At 40.9% G+C, this 15,777-nt stretch overlaps 2 protein-coding genes across 3 annotated transcripts; one reads left to right on the plus strand and one right to left on the minus strand.

Annotated features, from left to right (window-relative positions):
• Positions 1-81: 81 nt before the first annotated feature.
• Positions 82-6,284, minus strand: pnpla2 (patatin-like phospholipase domain containing 2). 2 transcript variants are annotated; one of them, XM_053885511.1, is made up of 10 exons: positions 5,834-6,284; positions 5,360-5,592; positions 5,075-5,140; positions 4,272-4,481; positions 4,111-4,171; positions 3,500-3,700; positions 3,288-3,420; positions 2,433-2,555; positions 1,454-1,532; positions 82-205 (listed from the first exon to the last, which is right to left on the minus strand). In XM_053885511.1, the coding sequence occupies exons 1-10, from the start codon at positions 6,012-6,014 to the stop codon at positions 125-127; spliced, it is 1,368 nt and encodes a 455-aa protein (XP_053741486.1). In that variant the 5' UTR covers positions 6,015-6,284; the 3' UTR covers positions 82-124. The 2 variants fall into 2 exon arrangements, with proteins under 2 accessions (XP_053741486.1, XP_053741485.1); XM_053885510.1 differs by lacking the exon at positions 82-205 and having other exon boundaries at positions 911-1,532; positions 5,834-6,282.
• Positions 6,285-7,799: 1,515 nt separating this feature from the next.
• On the plus strand, positions 7,800-15,468 carry pidd1 (p53-induced death domain protein 1). Its single transcript, XM_053885714.1, has 15 exons — positions 7,800-8,569; positions 8,644-9,057; positions 9,117-9,269; positions 9,351-9,402; positions 9,540-9,741; positions 9,814-9,963; positions 10,050-10,223; positions 11,163-11,310; positions 11,573-11,720; positions 11,787-11,937; positions 12,024-12,147; positions 12,255-12,370; positions 12,840-12,947; positions 13,121-13,314; positions 14,341-15,468. Exons 1-15 carry the CDS (start codon positions 7,966-7,968, stop codon positions 14,594-14,596), a joined length of 2,994 nt encoding a protein of 997 aa, XP_053741689.1. The 5' UTR covers positions 7,800-7,965; the 3' UTR covers positions 14,597-15,468.
• Positions 15,469-15,777: the final 309 nt, after the last annotated feature.

Raw genomic sequence — 15,777 nt, forward strand, 5'->3', positions numbered from 1 at the left:
GCCTAATTTTCAGATGCCGCTAGACAGCACTGTCTTCTTCATTATGTTGGCCTTTAAACAACTCTTTCAATGAAAACTCACCTCATCATTTTGAAACCAAAAGCGCCGCATATGTATCGAGCTCTCAAACCAGAAGTGGCTTTAACTGAAGCTCCAGCTTGTTTACAGTGGGAGATGAGTTGGGTTGTACAATACAGTATTGTAACTGAGAAGAGAGAATAAGACAAGATAAGAGTTTTTGAGCTTGAGAAACAGCAGTTCCCCCAAACTTCTGTGGCTAAAATGCAGGCGCACCCATTCACGCGCCATCACTGTGTACAAACTCTGCGCGGGTCCATTGATTCGAGTGGTCCTGGTTCAAAATGTCAGCACATCACCAGAGATAACAGTGTGTTCTATTCCATTCTGTCAATATACTCACTACCCGGTGACCTTTCTAGGTAAAGTCGATCTGGTCGATATTGAAATGATTTCTTGGTAATCACAACAACAGCGACAGCCTTGAATTCAAGGCTCAGCAATGTGTTTTCAACCGTATTAGAGTGTGTTTACTGCTAAAAGTAGCAAGGTTTGAATTGTGCCAATAGTCAGAGCAAACGCCCTCTGTTAAGCTCCCGACCAAACATCTGTAACAACCAGGCTCGCGTGCGTCACAGCAACACTTAACTAAAGGTCCTGCTACATTCCCAGAAAGCACCCTGTGCCACGTCAACTCAGCATTTCTGCAACGTGTTGTAATTCAAGTTTGCACATGACTGAGTTATGTGATGACTTTTCAGGATTTTCGCATGACCTACATGTACAGTACATTCTACCGGAGCACTTCATTCCTCTTTATCACGCTCATTTGTCACCAATCTGCTGTACAAGAGGGACATGTGAAACACATTGAAGGAAGAGATCTGCTTTCTTTGCATTTTATTGCAAAACACTATGGCTGAAGCGAAAATACACTACTTAAGCTATATGCACGTACAATCAAAGCATTTACAACAACTGTATTATTTGTAAATGTGCAGCATAACATGAGAGTAAAGCTTGACATTCTAATATATTTTGTTACTATGTCACCAGCAGTATTTATATCAGATCCCAACACAAGTACTGTAGTAGGTACAGACTTCATTAAGAAATGGAAGCTGCATCTGTATCAAATATTGTCTGTGATAACTTGTTTTAGTTCTGAATCAGCTTGATGTTACAATACACCTGCGGTTTGAGGGAAGCCACCGAAGGCGTCCATGAAGTTCATTTTATCTGTAAGTGACTCTGCATGCATTGTCAGTCCAGTGTCACTCAGTGTCAATGGCAAACCCTTGTCCTGTGTGACTAGACAACTGGTGAAGGATCCGTACAGATCCAAGTCAATATACATCCCTCCAGACAGCAGCTGTCTCTTGTACTGATCCAGTCGCATGATGACATCTTGCACTGAAGCGCCACTGCTGCTCACCCAGGAAGGAAACAAGATGGTGCTGGAGAGCTGTGATGGCAGGGACTGGTAGTGATGCAGCTCCAGCTGACAAGAAAACCTGTAACAGGTACGACCAACTCAAGGAACGGTGTTGAGGATTAACATTTTATAAAGGTTTTAATTGTGTATACATTAATGTTACAACACGATTCAATTGCTTTTTAATTATCAAAAATGTCATTGATAGTAATGAGCTCAAAGGAACAGCAGGTGGCAGTAATTTACTAGAGCCACAATGTTGTCCTCTCTTATATTAGATCAGATTAAAATACCTTATATCAATATCTTGTGAAAAGTGTTTCTCAATGTTCAGAATTATATTGCTATGAGATAAAACAGACGAACCCTTGACACATTCTTTGATAAAAAATGTTTGTTAATTTTTTTTTTATTTGTTATTTATGACTGGAAAAGTAAGTGCTTCATTGAGATGAGATAAATAGTCAATTTTGTTTTCCACCTCCACTTTTAAAAAGTTGACCACTGAATAAAAATCTTGTTTGTTTAATGGAACACTTTCGAATAAATACATGTCACATTGCTTAACAATTCATGATACACATGTATTTTAGAATAAAAATAAATAAATACAAAAATGTACTTGATAATAATATTTTCATCCATTCATTCACTTTCTGCAGCTTTTGCTGTCTAGGGTTGTGAGCCAATGTTGATCAAAAGACTCACGATTATTGTTTCTTTTTGCAACATCTGATTCCCAAACAAAAATTTGTTTTTTGATATTGTTGAAATTTTTGTTAGCATGTACAGCTTGCTTTTAAAAAATGTCTCTCATTGTTTCTTAAATTATAGCGGTCAGTAAAAAATATGATACATCAAATTTAGAAGACTTCTGGCAGAATGTGTTACGTTTTCTCATTCTGCTGTCATTACATAACTATATTCCCACAAGGTACCTGATAAAGCTGCAGGTTTAAGTGTCTGTGTAGGAACTCACCTTGCAGAAACGTGCTCTATAACAATTCTGGATGTTTGTCGGAGAACGTGCTGTAAAATTTTTATAATCTGCTCCCCAATCCAGCCGACATCTTCCGGCACATTGGGCAGCCACTCCACAAGCCTTCAGGAAAGAAGGGAGAAGGGAGTGGACAGATTGATGTGGGAAAACTGTTGACCACAATCCTCTTCATAGCCGCAGCAAGTCTCATCGTTCAGCGAGTCCTCCCTAGTCCCCAGTCCCAAACCGCTTCACGGCCACATTTTACCAAATCCCTGAAGCTTTTCTTGTCTCTTCTTATCTCCATCATCCCTGTTTCTCCTCACCATCCATCCAAACCTGCTGCATCCCGCCTCCCTTAATTTGTCTTCACTCTTTTCTACATGAACTTGTCTCCATCTTTTCCACCCTGCCTGCACTCTCTTCTTCACTTGCCTTGATCTCTGTCCTAATATCCCAAATACATGAAGCTTTCTGTTTTTCATCAACACTTCTACTGAGGTTCATTCTTCTTCATACCAGCTCATCCACCAGCTTCAGTCCTCATTATTCCCTCGATAGACCACTATATCATCAGCAAACACAAGGATACTCCTCCCTAACCTCATTTGTCAGTCTGTCCAGAACAACAGTAAATAAGAACAGGATCACAGCAAACACCAGATCTGTACTGCTCTTCCTCAACATGACATCATAGTGCTGCTCTCTGATGATGATGATCTTAGCTTGACCTCAACACCGTAACTCAAAAACTTTACAGAAGGTTTGTTTCATGGCAAAATGAGCACAAATATCAAACAGTTTCTCAGCGGATTTTCAACTCTTGAACCACATATTAATAAAATAGCAAAGAACCTGAGAGTCAAGGACAAAGCTGACTCCACCGGAAGAGTGTAGGGGAGCATCATGGCTGAGGCCACCCTGACAGGAAGCAGGTTGCTAAGCGACCGCCGCAGAGTTTGCCTTTCCACACAGGCCTTAATCAGAGCTGTTGACCAAAACAAGAAAGACAACAGTGTCACCACAGGATTTCATTCGATTCGGAAACTTGCAGATGCACATTTTACCTTGGTGCACATACGGGGGAAGGTGTTTGCTGATATGCTCATCGACGAGGTGATCTGAATGAAACAATGGCGATCCTTTGTTTTCTGGAAGCAGCTGCACCCCTTCTTCTTGGCTTCTATTAGGAACGCCAAAAACATGATTTCCTTCGCCAACAGTGAATAGCGGTTGGTCGCTTTGTGGCCCGTTGAAGTCCAGCAGGCCTGAGTCAAAAGACAAAGATCTTGTATGTTTTTGTAGAGCATTGAGTGACTTCACCTATCACCTCCTCACTTCCATACTTTCCTCTTAAATACTAGCTTTCCTTTGGGAATCCTGCAACTCTCGAGGTACTGGACTGACTTTAATCCTTACAAACTACTTAACTGTAATTATTGTTATTTTCGTTGGTTTCTTGCTTGCTTCTGCATACGCGAATACGTTATGCGTGTCGCCATAGCGACCTCTGCTGGCTATTTTGGTTCTAAACACTGACAGACAATACGAGCGCAAAGGGATGTATTTACAAAGGATAAATCAAATCCTTATCTTAAAATGCATAAATGAGTTGTTTATGCTGATCAACTTGACATGTTTATGTCTTATTTTTACTTTGAGTAGAGATGACTCTTACCGTTTCTCTTTAGAAAGTGCAGAGCATCATCATAGCCCTGTTTACACATGGCTTGTAGAACCTGCAAACAAACAGCCATCTTATTCCGCTGATCTTGGGTCACTGGAGGTTATTCGTAGAGCTATTGATTCTTGTTGTAAATAATCAACCATGTGACCAACCATGGGTTCTGGAGGGAAAAAAGCCTTGGAAACTCTGTACAAGTTGCTGAGAGTGAAGCGAATGCTTGTGTTGGTGAAACGGAGCTCGTGTAGGTTGCTCGACGTGTCCCGTGGGCAGATGTCGCTCTCGCCACAGAATGGGGAAACTGTGATGGTGTTTTTTAGCTCATACTGAGGCAAATTGTCAGAGATTCCTCCATCGACATATCGCTGCAGGACAAACAAAAATGAATATGTCATGAACAGTAATGTAAATTAATCAAAGTACAACATACAAAAAGTTCATGTCACAGACAGAATTAATTGATGGCGGTTTATGTATCTGTACTGGCAAATACACCAATATGTTGACACTCTTTGAGTGATGTTGAGAGTTTGTTCCTAGTGCTGATGGATTTTGAGCCACAGAAAGTGAAAAAAGCTAAATGTAACGTCTACTCGTACAGGCAAGTAAGCTGTTAATTCTTAAACATACTGGAGGCCTGAGAGGAAGGGAGGGGGCTTTGTTGTTGCTCAAAGTTTATTTGAACAAAACCTTTGTGTTGAGCATGTGACTGGTGAGCAATACAAGTTCAAACATGTTTTCGAGGAAGGGGGGGTACCAAGAGTGGGTGGCCCTTTTAGAATGATTGAAAGGAAACAGATGAAGAAATGAGGGAAACTGAGTTGAACGATTTACGAAAAGCAACCATATATACTACAACAAATAATGATTAACTGGTATTCTGAGAAATTGGCTTTGGGTAAAAATCTCTATATTGATTCCTGCAGATCAGTCAGGGTAAAAAATGTGACGTGCTTACCACTCCTTGAAGAATTGGCGGAATAAAGCCGCAATACACAGGAATGTAGGCGCTGCACACACAGGCCTAAGAGAGGAGACAAACAAAGGCAATAACATTTTACAAACACACATAATCTGAAAACAAAAAGTAGAACATTATTTGAAGTCACATATCTGTATCTAAGTTTTCAAAATTATAACCACATTTTTTTTTTATCATTTACATATTCTTCGGAAACTTGCTGTGCAAACATCCAGTATTTTAATTTCTGGCGACTATTTTACATGAAAACACGGCACACACCTGCACCAGCTCTTCTTTGCTTTTGAAGCGTGACACCAAGACATTCTCTCCATCCATCACTCTGGTCAGAGAGATTCCTAACCTCCCAGTTGCCCGCACGTGACAGTCGGCTGGCAGGGTCCGTCGCAACATAAAACGAAATATCTTCATCAGGTTAAAAGATGGATGCATGGGTCCGAGAAAACGCTTCCTGGCCTCTTTGGCAACATTGATGATACCAGCACCTGTCTCTCCTGTAGAACCAATCAAACGAACAAGCAAAAAAGACATAATTGGAAAAATTGCATAAAAGAAATTTCCCATTATTCAGTTCAATAACAAGAAGGCTGTTTTGTAAATTATTATTTGTTGTAAGTTGAACAGTTGAAACAGAAGTAGTAATAGTTGTATATTTACATTTTTTGTTTGTTTGTTTTCTTCTTTTATTTTTTTTTTTTTTACATAGTTGAACATGTTTTGTAAAATGTTACTTACCTAGACACACTTCAGTGACCAAAGCAGTGGCAGTGAGCGCTCCAGCTGATGCTCCATAAATGTTTCTGGCGTTATGAACCAGGAAAGGCGCCTGTTCCAGCAGGCAGCTGGCGACACCGACGTGGTAGATCCCCAAGAAGCCGCAGCCCGCAAACGAGATGTTCCAATCTAAAGGAAACATAACTGAACTAATACGAGACTAACGAGACTTGAATTTAGCTCTAGTCGTCAATTTGATCAAAATGGGTTCGACTATGACGTCACTGTGAAGTTAGAGAGCTACTGTTTTTATTAGCTAACTGTCGACGCTGTTATGTCCTCGTTGAAGCGTTGATTCACTCCAAGTGAAAGAATCCAAGTTGTATTTACAAAAAAAAAAAAATCCAATCTGGAATATAGAACAACGTGGCACAGTACTTCAGCTTGTTTTTATTTTGACGCCAACGTCAGAGAAGGCGGAAATGCGGTCCTCCTATCACAGACTGCAAAGTACACATGGTTGAAGACGCTGGCCAATCAGAGAGCGAGCCGCCGGCACACCAACAAACTCAACCCTCTATTGAGGGCAGGGGTCAGCGACCAGCTGCTTTGGGGCCACATGTGACTCTTCCCACACATTGGGTTGGTCTGTTTTTTGACATGAGGGAAAATAGCTTATTCTTGTTTGTGGCTTAATGCAGCATTTTATTTTTTTGTAAGGACCACATTAGATACACTACTGGCTTTAGGTTACTTAAGGTGAAAATAAGTATTACATTTAAAGAAAACAAATGCCTTGAAACATAAGTTTAACATGGCGCAATACAATAAAGATTGAAAGTAGGTAAGTTAGTCATAGTATAAACAATCCATTTATAAAAAGGAAAATAAAGTACAGATGCAAATTTCAATTAAGATTGTGAAATGAAAACAATAGTTGTGAACAGACATATTTATTACAAAAAATACAAAATAACCTTAAAAATCAGAAACCATATTGGAAAACTTTTACTATGTTTACCATGTTAATGACCCAACAACATCAGTGATTAGTTAGTTCTCTTTGTAGCTTTGTTTTCCTACTCCCATGTTGCCGGGAGTTATTTCATCCATGTTTCTGATGAAATCTGTCAGTGAACAGGGAAGCCGTTTTGTAATCTTCACCACAAGTTTCTTCTTAAACATGCATCGTTTAATCAAATTTGAGCATTTAAGCGTTGATTGTATGAACATAGCTTTTTAAAACTAGTCTTTCTTAACTCATCAAGTTATTCTTTCAATTCTTGAAATTTCAATGCTTCAATAAATAAATAAATAGATGAATAAGTAAATAAAAATAAAAACAAGAAGATGTTATTCATATTATTTACTGTGAATCAGTACTGCTAATCTGATTTGAGCAGGATAACATTATCCCAGTGACCCAGTTTTAATGTTGAGTGGCCATTTGTTGTCTTGTTTTTGCGTCTAAAAAATGTGCTTAATTTTAAACACAAAAAATATGTGTTCATAAATGTAATTTTGAAAAAATAAAATTGTCATTAACTCAAAGAAACTGGTTTGAATCTCTAAACTGGTTTGAATCTCTAAATATTAACATAGAGAATTGACACAATCCAGCAACATAATTACATTATAATAATAAATGTACAGACCACTGTTTTCAAGACACGTCCATCCGTTCGTATCTAGAAAACAGGAGTCCTCAGTACATGCCAGAATTCTAAAGAAAAAGACTGAAATGCATGACAAAATAAATTCGAGGTAGACAGCGGCACCAACTGGTTCCTCAAACTACTACAGCCACTACAGACCCGCCACTGGACGCAACTTTAGCGGCGCCTTTTTTTGTAGCGCTTGTTTTGTTAGACAGTGCAAACCATAAGGGCGGTGCTTCTCGGCTTTGCGCTCATTTCTTCTAGATATGTCACTACCGCTTTAACGCTAAGACAAAACGAGCATCTCCCCGTGACGTTTACTGGCTCTTTCAAAAACAGTGCCATGAGGAAGTGAGAAAATCTGAAGTCAAGCTTGTGGTAAGGTGAAGTTAGCTTAACTCATTTACTTCTACGAACATGTCGTAGCACGGCACGATCAACGTTAAAAAGAAAGGGTTGTACGGTACTTGAAGGAAACGTCCAAGTGTGTTCTCCATGAAGACAAACGACGATGATCCAGCATCGGATGATAGAGATGGAGAGAGAGCAAAAATCGAAACGACAGACGGATACGAGGAGGGCAGAGTGGAAAAGACAATCAAAAGTGGAACGCCAGACTTGTCTTTGGACTTGGTGGATCATCTACCTCGGGAGGAAGTGGCCTGTCAGATGGACGTCATCAGAAGAATGTTAGCGAAAGCCAGCGTCCAACAGTTCGATGATGATGTGGAACAAGATGAGGTACCTGTCTCCCCCTGCAGTCCCGCGAGCACCCGCGTGCCTTCAACAACGAGCTTTACATCCTCAAACGTCCCCCTTGATATGTGCTTCACTTCGTCTTCGTCATCTTCTCCCGTTGTGAGTCTGAGTCCTCCGCTGCCCCCGTCCAAGGACCTCTGGTCAGTGCTGACCCAAACCAGTTTGGTCCTTGATGTGTATCAGGGCGGTGCAGGTGCCCTGACTCAGATTTGGAGTTGTGTTCCCGAGGATCTAAAGGGCATCAGGACTGTTAGACTCGGCTCTGAGGATCAACCAGGGCTGGACAGTGCTTTGTCTGTCCTTCCCAATCTAACGCTTCTAACCTCAGTGTCTATCCGAGGTAATTTTCATGAGACATCTATTGTTATCCAAACCTGCACGACTTCTGACTCCCTCTCACATTTTCTTCTCCAGGAAATCGTTTCCATGACTCACAGGGTGACCCCTTACCCGGCCTGCTTACATGCTTGCCGTCATCGTTTTCACGCCTTTCACTCCTGGTGCACTTGGATCTCTCCTTTAACCAGCTCTCCTCCCTGCCAACCTGTTTGCTCAGCCTACCTTTGCTGTCCACCTTGCTCCTCTGCTGCAACCGCCTTGCAGCTTTGCCTCATGATATTGACAGGCTGTCCAGCCTCACCTCTCTTTCTGTCATGGGAAACAAACTGGTCTCTCTCCCTCCGAGTCTGGGTGCGCTGAAAGCGTTGAAGACACTTTGCGTTTCAAATAACCATCTCCAGCAACTTCCGAATGAAATTGGCGGTCTGGGAGAGCTGACCACGCTGGATTTGTCCAACAATAATCTAAAGCAGCTGCCAGAGACCATGGGTAGGTGTTCAACTGTGAGCTGAATTTGAAATTTAAACTGATCAAAGTTTTGCTGTCAGGCTCTCTGTTGTCGCTCAGGAATCTGGTCATCAGCAGCAACAACCTCCGCCAGGTCCCAAACTGTCTGACTAAGTTACCTCTTTTGAAAATGGACACACTTGACAATCCATTAGGAAAACCACCAACGCCTCCTCCCCTTCCTCCGGCCAAATGTAAGACTATTTGTTATTCAAATAATCTTTAAATCTTCTTTTCACTTTCACTTTTATGTAATGCAGCTCCTTTATTTGCAGTGGAGGTGGAAACTAAAATTCCAGAGTGGCATGTCCGATTTGATGAGCACAGGTACCTTCTGTTTTTAAGGATTGCTGGAATAAAACAGTATGTATTGCATGTTCAGTAGCGTGAGGTTAGGGTTAGTTCAACAATCATACAGAAGTGGTGTTTTTTGACAAATAAACAATGCTTCTGCTTGCTTCTAGTTTCAGTGTCACGTCTGCAGGGTGTCATGTTTTCCTCCCTGGAGGCTCGGAGCTACTGTTCCCCCCTGGATGCCTGCAGACAACCACAGAAGTCAACTGGGCTGAAAAAAGGCCCTACAGAAAGTTGGTCCATCTTCAGGAGCACGAAATTCTACTCAGTCGTCCGCTGGAACTTCAGCCACATGGAATTAAGTTTCTAAAAGTAAATAAATTTGTATTGTTATTTGTATTGTTTGTGTGTTTTTGGCTCTCATTGTGAGTCGAATCATTGCAGCCAGTGCAAGTGTGTGTGTCCCATCGTCGGGTAAAAAAAAGGGATGTTGTCGTTCGGCGGTTCGATGGGCAGTCATGGAGCACCCTCCCAACTGTTCGGAAAAGAGGAAGCGAAGGTCACAGCAGTCACCCCGGAGGTCGTCCTGCCAGGGTAAAGTATAAAGTGGTTTTTTTTTTGGTTTTTAAGAAAACTAACAAATCTTTGATCTCTCTGTTGATCGTTTCTTCTGTATTTAGCTCGCCTGCTGCACAGTTCTTCAGTTCTCCTGGTTCATGGCTGTGGCTTGTCCAATGAAGGACACATGCTCTTTGACTGCGGAAAAAAACCTTCTGGTATCTTCCTTTCACCCTGGAATCAAGCTTCACTTCTTACCGGACTCCACGATTGAACAACGAACTATAACTTTAGAGGTAGGCATGCTGCTGGACTGTCTGTGGTATCATTTAGAACGGTGGTCTCAAACTTGCAGCCATTTGTGGCGCACAGGATGCAGCTCCATGGCCCGCCACTTGGTGTCCACTATGGCATGAGTGCAGTGCCTGAAGGGCAGTCTCTTTTGTCCAATATGAGTTCGAACACAACTACGGTACATTTTCAACATTAGAACTGAATATTTTTATTTTTATTTATTGTCATTTGGAATCATCGATTCAATGATATAATCCATTAAAGCCACTGAGACACGGCATTTAGCCTATCTTACTGTGTACATCTCAGGCCAAGTCTTACCTAAAAATCAAGAGCTTTAATTCACAACAAAGATATTTAGTTTGATTTTGACAACATGATTAGATGACTTCAGCGGAGGAAAACAAAACATACAAACTGAGGGGTGGTGTAGCCTTTCAGCCCTGCAGTGCATGCTGGGACACCTCAAGACAGTAAAGCTAACACAGTAACACAGTATTTATGACTGGCACCAAGAGGATCTGTCACAATCATCCACAAGCCAGTACATCAAATTATTATAAAGAAATAAACAAATTTATTTGATTGATTTAATATGCTTGTGGGTTTGATTCCCTCCTGTCTTGACTCTGAACCACTGCTGCAGCCTGTGTGAGTGCCCATCTTCACCCGCTGACCTCCTGTCAGCTCACTCTGTGCAGACACAGCTCCGATATGCCATAGTTGAATGAGGAAAAATGAAGCTTTTCTTGGTCTTCAACTGGTTTTCATTCAAACATATAAGTAGATTCTAAAACAAATGTATTTCTAACACTGTTAAATAAGTACATTCTCGTTAATTATCCAAATGGATTTGTTTACAAGTGCAAACCACAGGGGTCAATGTGACCCACCCTCACTTGATTTAGAACTTGTTGGTTTTGATAGATCTTTCTTTGTAGGTGGTAGATGTTGCTGTGCATGAGGTGCAGGACCTCTGTGGTGACCCTGGCGTCAGCGTCAGCCCCCTGCTTTGCCTCTCGCAGTCGTCCAGTGCTGACTTCCTGCGGCCAATCAAAGTTCAGCTGCCTTTACCACCTGGGGTTACAGGTAAATATCACTCCCAAATGTTGAGTCACACCCATATTAAAGTGAAGCAACCGTCGGATGAGACACATTTGGCGCTATGGAAAGATGATTTGCATGCAATGAGCATTTTTAAATGGCGGCTCACAAAACCAAATTTTTGAGTTAGTCCGGTTCTTGCTCTAGTTCTAGTTTTAAAATGCACGTAAACAGTTTAACCCGATGACTGAACAGAAATTTGAATTTCTCTGTTATCAATTATACCGTAACATGTTTTTCTCTTTAGGGCGAACACTTGAACAGCCACAACAGAGGTCTTGTTTACATGTGCTCCATGGTGATCCTGTTGCCCAGACCTGGATAGATATCACTTCCTCTGTGTCTCTCACTTTTGACCACCTATATGCCTTTTTCTACATCACACATTTTTCCTGGTGAGATATCCGTCGCATTCAAGTTGCTTTATACCCACAAGGTTGATGTGTCTAACTTTTTCCCAGGTATTGGTTGTGGTACACCACCAAGACCAACGTTTGCGGGGTGGTTAGAAAAATATATCAGAAGTTAAAACTATTTAAAGTCCAGTTCCTTGTCCTCCAGCGGAAGAGTGACCCATTTCAAGTCTTGGTGCAGTGTTTACCTTCCAGCAAGGTTTGTGAAATTGAAAAATTAGGACTAAATTACTGTAGATGTCATGATCAAAAAGATGTGTACTTCAAAGAATTTTCTTTGCCTAGGTGGAAAGCAGACTGCAGTCGCTGTCTCGGAAATATGATGGACCCCAACCCACAGACCAGTGTGGCCTACTGGAGGGAGAACAGTTCTTTGCTGGCTTTGAAAAGGGCTTAGACATCAGCTCAGGTCTAAAGTCCTCTTTAAGGCTTAACTTTGCCACATACTTTCTACTCCCAATTCCCCAAGTCATATGTTGCACAGTAATGTATTTACTTTTGTGTTGTACACTCCAGACCGACCGGACTGCATGGAGGGCAGACTCAGTTTTGTGTTCTACTCCAGCATGGATAATGTCAAAGAGATTTGCATCTCTCCTGCAGAAGGTGTGGCTGTTCCTGTGAGGGGACAAGTAAGATGATGATTTATCCTGTTTGGTTGGAGTAACACAATTATACAGTATATTAGTGTTTTGAGGAAAATTCAAATTTATGGTAGATTTCCGCACCTTACTCACTGAAGGCAGAGTAGCTTACTCCTTTGTTACACTGTTATTACTGTTTATTTTTGCCTATTTATTCTTTGAAAGATTATAGTGACATATCTGTTATTCTTTACTCATATGGGGCAAATGCACATGATAGAGGGAAGCATTCAAGCCTATTAAAGAATGCTTCATTTGACTGAGGAGGAAAATGCAGAAGTTTACCATACTTATCAAATGACGAATTCCACAGTATAATGACGTGTATACTTTGTATAGACACCTTAGCTGATGTCGATGGATGTTTGATACTTGAAATCATTTAAGAATTGCTCAAACAAGCTGATCATACATGTCAACATTGGGCACACACAAACAAGTTGGAATTCTGTTGCAGGTCTCTTTTTATCGAGGAGAGATGCCTGAAGATCTGCCAGAAGAAGTATCAAGAACGCGCCGAGGGCCCGACAATCAATGGCTAGCAACTTTACCACTTAAACTACCGGTTAGTCGTGTGTACGTTATTGCTTTCCATAAGGCAATTTCCTTTTGTGTGGGAAGTTTCTGTGGTCCCATCTCCGTTCCTAGGGTTAGGAAGAATATAAATAAGTATATTTAAGCAGTTATATTTGATTGTTTTATGCACAGAATTACTTACCTGCTGCTCTTTCTTGTCAGGCTGTGAACTCAGAGAACAACTACGTAATGGAAGAGTTCCAGCGTCCTCTGAACCTCGGGGACCCTGAGACCGGCTTCCTGACAGAAACTAACCTTCTGACCATATCTCATCGGATTGGACCGGACTGGCGTGTTATCGGACTCAACCTTGGCTTAAGCTACCAGGAGTTGAACCGCATGGAATACAGATACAAGTATGACACAGTTGTCCTTTTGATCCATCTGGCTAGGTACACACGTGCTAGGACACATCACGGTAACTCATCCACTGATGGGGTGGTGAGACAACAATTTAATAGTCCATTATTGTCAACTAGTCGTTTAATTCTTTACTTTATTGTTCAATCGGTCACATTTTACATATAATACATGATATTTTGAAAATCAATAAATGCAAAGGAAGGTAAACTTTGGTTTGATGTGAAGAGGTTTTTCTGAAAAGTCATTAAATCACTTGGGTTTCGAAAGAGTCAATATTTAGATAGAGAATAGAAATATTTTATAAAAATACAGTTTTTCACAGTGTATGTTCAAGCAGATGCCATTGGTTAGTATAAGAAACCACCCAAATATTGCGATATTAAAACTTAACTTCAAAGATAAAAGGCACTGCCTTATGTTTATTTTTCAAATGTGCCATTGACCTTATGAGGACCGGCAGTTAAAAGAGTCGCATGGGAGCAGAATTCCATTTTAATGTCCTATATTTGCTTTGGATGAAATACGGCGTGTCTGTAATCCTAATAACGTGATTCGAATCAGTCTGGCGTGACACCCAGATGAGCAGACTGTGGTGCTGTTGATGTATAGATGTATAAATGTAGTAGATATTTAGAGACGAGCGGAAAAGCTGCAGTGAGAGAAATGGTGGATAATTTTGATTCTTTTAATCTGCACTGTCAGCCGTCGCTAAGCCATCTGGGACACTGCCGGAGATTACACATACTGATGCCCACCCCTCCGCCCCCCTCTCACACCACCATGCAGTTCTGTATTTCCCTCATGAAAAATCTTGGAGACAGCCAGTAGCATCAGAACTGGACAGGAGAGATCAGATCATTTTACTGTCACAGTCTGTTGTGTACTCTGGTTTCAGCTGGGGGAATATTGAAGTATTAATTATGGAGGTTTCTAAAAATCCATCAACAAATAACCAAGGATTTGGAGCACTGCTTCACCGTGCATCTTTGTCTAAGCATACGTTCTATTCTTCCTCTAAGGGGCGATCTTGGAGGACTGGTGCTGGACATGTTGTTCACCTGGGCCCGTAGACAAGAGAACTCAGGTCCTGGCGCTCTGAAGAGGCTCGTGGACGCCATGGAGAAAAGTGAAAGGAAAGACATTGCAGATGAGATCGAGGACATCGTCATTCTAGGAAGGGAAAAATACAATGAGTCCATAAAGAGAGTCGGGCTTGAGGGTGAGGGCTCGTCTCGTGCTGAGACACGGCAGCAGACAATCTCAAGTGTGACTTAACCTTTGTCAGGTGTTTCACTCTCTGCTGTTTAACAAAAACTGTTACAGACTGCTGAAAATGCTTTGCACTAAAGGCCAGTTTTGTTTTTTGTAAGACAGCACAACAGAACTGGAATGATGCTTTTTTTGTCTTTTTATGTAAATGATTTGTAGCTATTTATTCATCTTATCAATGATATTATGTGCCAATGTTTAAAAACATGACTGCCTTTCTTTGACATGAGTCACATGTCTGAGGACGCATTTGTCTTGGACTATGGTTTGTATTCTAGCACATGTAGAGCTAGAAAAGCACTCTGTGAATGCAGACCTGAGACACGCCACTCATTTGCATCCAAACTGTGATTTTGTTTTTAACAGTATCATTGTCCTACATGCATTTTACCAATATATTTCATGTTAAATATTGTGAGTTTAATGAGTGCACATGGACAGCAGATGGCTGAAGTGCTACAGAGTACTGCACATTATAAACGCAAAGAAGATGTTGCTTTGTAGGAAGTGAATTAGAAAACCGTAGATAAATCTCCTTTTAATCGCCATTGTTAAATCATACAATAACTTTGCATTTTATGATGTGTTAAAGCACTTTTTCTATCGATGGGTTTTGCACTCCTTATTTCTCATTATATGCAGAACATTCCAACACAAAAAGCACAGATTCTTTAGATTTTGTATAACGTGTCTAAAGAAATACTGAGTATAAGATTAGTCAATGTTTTTTGAAAAGAAAGAAAATCTAACAGAAAAAGCAATCTGAAACAATATGCGTCAGTTAAATGAATCAGAACCCTTTACCCTTTACGGCTCTACTTCATCTGCACAAGAGAGCATCAGTTGACTTTTATACGACAGAGAACGGCATCTGAGTGATGAGTGACTCATGTTCTGCAGCAGCATCACCATCCGTCAGTATGTAACATTTACATCATATATGAGAAGAAAAACAAACATCTATCAAGCGCTTTGGAGCTGAGAATGTATGTTGACCTGAATGTTTCCTGAAGTCATTCATTCATTCTTGCTTTCATTCATTGTCATTTATTCATAATGTAATAATGAATTCCCTCCTAATTCTAATGTGCCACAGTGCTTCAACCAGAGTGATTCAGAACTGCACTGTTGTGATTCGCCGGCCTCTGCTTGTCCTTCCCTTCCTCAATGCTTGTGCTGCATTTTTC

This window comes from Synchiropus splendidus, chromosome 14 (assembly GCF_027744825.2).
Source record: "Synchiropus splendidus isolate RoL2022-P1 chromosome 14, RoL_Sspl_1.0, whole genome shotgun sequence".
Lineage (NCBI taxonomy): Eukaryota > Metazoa > Chordata > Actinopteri > Syngnathiformes > Callionymidae > Synchiropus > Synchiropus splendidus.